The sequence below is a fragment of the Thamnophis sirtalis genome, unplaced genomic scaffold (assembly GCF_051295495.1).
Source record: "Thamnophis sirtalis isolate CommonGarterSnake01/CBP01778 unplaced genomic scaffold, rThaSir2_p1.2 scaffold_1, whole genome shotgun sequence".
In the NCBI taxonomy this organism is placed as follows: Eukaryota; Metazoa; Chordata; class Lepidosauria; order Squamata; family Natricidae; genus Thamnophis; species Thamnophis sirtalis.
In genome coordinates this window covers 128,744,960-128,751,146 of record NW_028261381.1, presented here as the reverse complement: position 1 = coordinate 128,751,146, position 6,187 = coordinate 128,744,960, and the positions used below count along the sequence as shown (strand labels likewise).

Below are 6,187 nucleotides of genomic sequence, written 5' to 3'. Positions count from 1 at the left end.
GTAGACTCAAAAGAAACAGTTAAAAGATTTGAAGGCCGTTGGAAGCACTTTTTCAGGCTAACATTTTATTTATTCAGATTGCTAGCATATCTGAAAAAGTGCTTCCAGAATCCTGATTTTGGCCTACATTTAACTAGGGTTAACGACATAGACTAATATTTACTAAACCACCACCACCATCACTACTACTACTACCTTCTAAAGGTAAAGGCAATGGTTCCCCTCACACATATGTGCTAGTCATTCCCAACTCTAGGGAGTGGTGCACATCACCATTTCAAAGCTGAAGAGCCAGCGCTGTCCAAAGACGTCTCTGTGGTCATCTGGCCGGCATGACTAAACGCTGAAGGCGCACGGAATGCTCTTACCTTCTCACCAAAGGTGGTCCCTATTTCTCTACTTGCACTTTTACATGCTTTCAAACTGCTAGGTTGGCAGAAGCTGGGACAAGTAACAGATCACTCCGTTATGCGGCGCTAGGGATTCAAACCGCTGAACTGCTGACCTTACTGATCAACAAGCTCAGAGTCTTAGCCACTGAGCCACTGTGTCCCAGACTACTACTTCCTACAATGATTTAAAGGACAAAAGTAAAAAAAAAAAAAAAGAATTGGCTAAGCATCCAGGAATGGATGTAAGTGGCCTGAAAAAATTCCAATTAAACTAGGTTGCCAGATATGTTTGTTGTGTGTTGAAACTATGAAGACACTATACTCTAATACTGAAAAACATTGTGCATTGTGTATTTTGGATATTGACTCTAAGTTTCAAGTTACATTTAGGTGATACTTCATCCAATTGAGCTCTTACCCAAATGACAGCACATAAAATCTTGGCATGGCCATTCACATCTTCCTGGTTATATGAAGTGAGCACATTACTTTTATAAGAGGATTTTTAAAAATGAAAGTCCCATCAAACTGAATTGTGATTAAAAGCAAGCTTAGACCAAGCCATTTCACTAAAGTGTCAAGCAAGATCTAAATTACAATTCCTCCTCTAACGGACATACAAAAAAGGTTAGTGCTTTATTTTTCTGCACTTGGAGTGCTCAGAGATGTAGCAGCCAGAAAAAGATGTCACTGGCCCACTTTGAGGAAGAGATAAGCAAAAGGAGGTTTTGAGGTTTTGTTCAGTTCAACAAAATTAAGGCACTAGACTACGATCCTAATAGTATAAAGGAGCCAGCTCATTGACGCTGATGGGAATGAGTTCTGAGGCTTAACTTCATAACCATATTTCAAGAACTACATTTCCCACAATGCTGTAAAAAGTCAGGCTTTTTTTGTTTCCCTCACGTGGATGCAAATATCCGACCCTTTTGCCCAACATGCCTCTCGAAGTGGACTCTTCTTCCCGTGATGCGCTGCGCCCGGTTACGGGAGCCGACAGGAGGCGCCTACCATCAGGGCGCGAATGCCACAAGCCACGAACAAGAATTGCCCGGCCGTGCTGGGCCTCCGGCAGCGAAAAACACTCAGACTGGCGAGTGTTCCTGTCTTGGCTCCCTCCGCCCGCGCGAGTCCAAGGCGGTTCTGGAGCCCCCTCGCCTTCGTCACTTTCCTTAGCTTTGCTACGCGCTTCTACCGGCTGCGGGAGCCGCCGCACATCTGGTATTGGGTTGCGGGATGCCATGGCGACGGGGGCGGGGCTTTGATTTAGAGGCGGGATTTGTCGGTGGAAGAGTGTTTTTTTAAAAAAAACTTCTGCATTAGAGCTCACTTCAGATAGAAGAGTGATTGTTTCCAGGTGACTCCTGCAGTCACTTGTTAGTTAACCTGCCTTGGGGTCGCTTGCCCTGAAAGGCACAATAAAAGCAAAAGTCACATTTTTGGTCTCTTCTCTCCTCATGTGCATACGCCATCTCTTGCATTTCTGTCGTCCAAACAACCTTATGAGTTGAGTTGGGTTAGGTTGAACTGGAGTAATTAGTCCAAAGGTAGCTTTATTTGAGTGAAGGTGCAAGTTAGGCTTTTGGTTTAATCTGGCTGTAAGCCCCAATACGTGGCGTAATGTAGAGGGAACAGCCAACCTAGAACGGATGAAATACAAGAATCTAATCTGGTTAAGTAAAATTCTAACATATCAAGGTTCAGAACAGCATTTTTGACACAAAGAAATGACCCAGCTCCTTGCGCTTCTGTTTATCTGTCAATAGTGTACATTTAAAGACACATTGTTGCACTCTTGAAAACATCACAAAAGAAAACATGAAAGTACAGAGACATTGAACTGAATTTGTTTCAGTAAACAAACATTTGTAGCAGTGGTGAAGCATTGGCTTTGGAGTAAAAGAAGTGCTCATCTGTTAAAAGTGATAAATATCTGTGCAAGTCCATTCTAGGATTTTTTTTTAAATTGAGGATACCTTGTGTAGAGAATTTTGAGGTATGGCATTTAACCCTATGCAGCAGTGATCCTGTTTCTTGCTGTTATTAAATGGTATGCTGATTATTGTAATATATTATGGCATGCTAATATATTATAATAAATTATAATAAACAGTCCTGCAATTTAGTCCATCTCTGGTTGTTAGTTACTGCAAGTGACATAGGGCCTGGTAATACATGGTATTGTCTCTTGCCCCAAAGTATCTGCCTGGTTAATTCAATCCTGCAGAGTTTTTCACAGTTCCTTTAATTACACAGTTTCATTCCAGGACTTCAGAAGCATGCCTTCTCTGTAGCAGCACCTGTCCCCTGGAATGAGATTCTCTTTTAGATCTGGACAGCCCTTGCCCTGCAGGTATTTTGAAAGGCTTTTTGAGGAGTTTGGCAAGGGAGAATAATGCCTTTGCTTGGTTCCTCTCCACTTTGTTAGTCTTCCCATACAAAAATGATGCTTGCAACCTTGTAATGTTTACAAACTTTATGTAAGTATTATAATGAAGTAAACAAAAGTAAATAAGAATGATTGAGTCATACACAGTTATTCATATCAAAGCCTTAACATGAACTTAAGTTTGTCTAATTATAAATAGGATCCAATGGCTGGGACACAATTTCTTGATTTTTTTTTAGCAGGATGAATTGGAGAGTACGCTTTTCCAAAATAACACTATACTTTTACCGCACACTTTGATTAGTTTTCAGTTTTCATGCATATCCTGGTTATAAGACATGCTTGTGAAAGCTATGACCACAATTCTCTGTTTTTAATTTTTGTGGGAGTGTCAGCCTCCTAAAAACAAGTTTGTAGATTTTAGAGATGCTTAATTATGCACCCTCTTTTGAAGGAAATGGGGAGATATGGGGTGAAAGTCAATGTAATGGAGTTGCACATTTGTAAAATTAAAGAACCATATAAATTAATATGATCAAAGAGAATTCTTTACCTAGCCTTAGTAGAAACTAATTTGGAAAAATCAGCTGCTTTTTTCATGAACTACATGCAGAACTATTAAGAATTCATCATTCTAACAAATTAGAAGTAAACAAGAACAAAATATATAAATAAGTATGAAGTTTAAACCCTGATAATGACCTTACATTACTTTTGTCTTTTTATAGCTGGGATGAAACACATTTTGGAAAAATGGGGAGTTATTATATTAACCGGACATTTTTCTTTGATGTCCATCCACCTTTGGGGAAGGTAAACAGCTACCATAATATTTAATCTTTTTGAGATTTAGTTAATACTTTTGAAGATTCTTGGTGGAACATCATTACTTCCTGTAAGCATTATAAACATTTCAGTGAATATTCTTTAAAATTACAGTAATTGTTTTATAATTTGGATCTTGCTATCTGGTTGCTCTTTCATTCTTAGCTTGAACATGAAAAACAATCTGATTGGTTTTAGTGTTACTTGGTAAACTATTATTTAAAAATACTCAACTTTAAATTTTTTAATGCAGTTCCAGTCTAATGGAAGCGTGCTTTTAAATTGCAATTTATAATGTGACAAAAGGAAAAGTGCGGTGGCCTAGAGGTGAAGCTCTCACCTCACAATCAGGAGGCTGTGAGTTCAATCCTAGGTAGAGGCAGATATTTCTTTCTCCGGGCACAATGAGAATATATCTGCTGAACAAAACTCTGCATTGGTGACAGGAAGGGCATCTGGCCAGTAAACACTCCGCTCCATTCAGTTTGCCCATAAAGAGATTATGGGGTCATTAAAAGAAGATTAATGTTGTAAAAGGAAGAAAGTATTCAGTAACTGACTAGAGAGTAATCATACAAAATTCTGAATTTTAAAAGTAAATATGAATCTAATTTTAAATTTTTGACCTACCTTCAGCCATATATATTTTGAAGTTCAATTTCCAGACTTGAAAATGTATGAATTTTTAAACATTTTGTTTAATGATTAGAATTTCCAGAATTTTGTCATGCATAAAATTTTATAATATAGGAAGTTTGAGAAATCACTATGGCTAACTATTTTCTGAAAACCAGTTTTTATAGTGTATCATTACTCTTTAACATAGTTAAGCACAAGTTTCATTTTTAAAAGTGATGAGCTGTAGGCCTTTTTATTTACTTATCAAATGCTTTGATCTGATAAACTTTTGAATTTTCTTCTGCTTTACTAATATTGTTCCTTTTCATTCCTAGATGTTAATAGGACTTGCTGGCTATCTGAGTGGTTATGATGGGACTTTTCCTTTCCAGAAGCCTGGGGATAAATATGAACATCATAACTATATAGGAATGAGAGCGGTAAGGTTATAAATATATCTTTGGAGAATAGTAGGAGTTTTTTCTTTTTAGTTCTAATAGTGTTAGAGCCAGAATTTATTATGTCTGAGATTCCTGTCTTGGAAAACCTCTTAATTCAGTGGTGAAACAGTTTTTTTTCTATCAGTTCTTTCTTCTTGCCAACCTGTTCTAGAAGTCTGGTATGGTCAGGAGTGGGCTTCAAAAATTTCAGCAATGGGTTCTCTACCAGGTTGCTGGGTGGATGTGGGCATGGTGGGCATGGCCTAGTTGACCTCCTGCACCATGGCGGGGAGGGGGGGATTTTCACCTTCCCCAGGCTCTGGAGGCTTTCCTCAAGCCTCTGGGAGGGTGCAAACTGCCTCTCCCGGGCTCTGGACGCCAGAAACGGACTCGTTTCTGGCCTTCTGGTACTTCTGGGAGGCCTGTTTTCCCTCGCTGAGCCTCTGCGGGGGCCCTGCACTTACCTTGCATCCAAAACGGGCTGTGTGGGTACTCCTGGGAAGAGAGGGGCAGGATGAGAGGGGCCAACCAGGGGTAGGATTTGGAGATTCTCTGAACCAGCCATATTGTTAGCTACGAGTTCTTCCGAACCCGGGCGAACCCATAGCAGCCCATCCCTGAGTATGATGGTACCATCTATCATTGGGAGTGTCTTGAATTACTGATGAGGAAAGGAAATGTTAGATCCACTTTTAGATTTTAAGAAGATATTTTGAAATAGTTTGTAAGCCTCATTTTTAAAAGAAATATTTCTTAAATAATTTTCTGTATGTTAAAATGAAATATTTCAATGAAAGTTTTAAAATGTATAGGAATAAATAAGGGAGGTGAAATGTTTATTTCATTACTGCTGCTTTTTAGAGGAAACTCTAAAAAGTTACTTCAATATTTTTTTTAGCAAATTCTAAATTTGTGATGCCCGTATCTTGTTAATATGGATTAAATCTACCTATGGTGGAACTTTCTTTATCTCAAGCATGCCATTCTTTACTCATGACTTTTCCTGTGCAAGTAGTAACAATAGAGCTGATTGTTATGTAAGCAGTTTGACTATTTTGGGACATACATATTAATGATGTTAGAGTGGAGTGAATAGAACTAAGGAATAGAGTCAGTATTTGAAGAACTCTTCATGTACAAGATAAAGGAAATGAAGAAGAGTAATTGAAGAATTGTAACCAAGGTGTGCAGTGTATAGCAGAACAAATTCCAGACTTTGATTTTTTTAAAAACAGATACTCTATTCACAATTAATTGGACAGTGTCAGTCAGTCACTAGATAGAGCTCTCGTGGCACAGTGGTTATAAGGCAGTATTGCAGGTTAACTTTGCTCACAGCCAGGAATTTGAACCTCATGGGCTCAAGGTTAAGGTCCATCCTTCCGAGATCGGTAAAATGATTATTGGAGGCAATATGCTGACATTATAAACTGCCCAGAAAGTGCTGTAAAGCACTGTAGAGTGTTATATGTCTTAGTGCTATTGCATTAGCAGAGTTTAAAGAGGATATCAATGAAGAGAGA

At 38.6% G+C, this 6,187-nt stretch overlaps 1 protein-coding gene across 1 annotated transcript in view; it reads left to right on the top strand.

Moving 5' to 3' along the window:
* The first annotated feature begins 1,389 nt into the window (after positions 1 to 1,389).
* The window catches only part of POMT2 (protein O-mannosyltransferase 2), a 29,778-nt gene continuing 24,980 nt past the window's right edge, over positions 1,390 to 6,187 (top strand). The window contains exons 1-3 of the mRNA XM_087724739.1: positions 1,390 to 1,613; positions 3,510 to 3,594; positions 4,560 to 4,664. Of these exons, the coding sequence (XP_087580865.1) occupies positions 1,417 to 1,613; positions 3,510 to 3,594; positions 4,560 to 4,664 (387 nt within the window). The 5' untranslated portion in view covers positions 1,390 to 1,416. The remainder of the gene's footprint in view (positions 1,614 to 3,509; positions 3,595 to 4,559; positions 4,665 to 6,187) is intronic.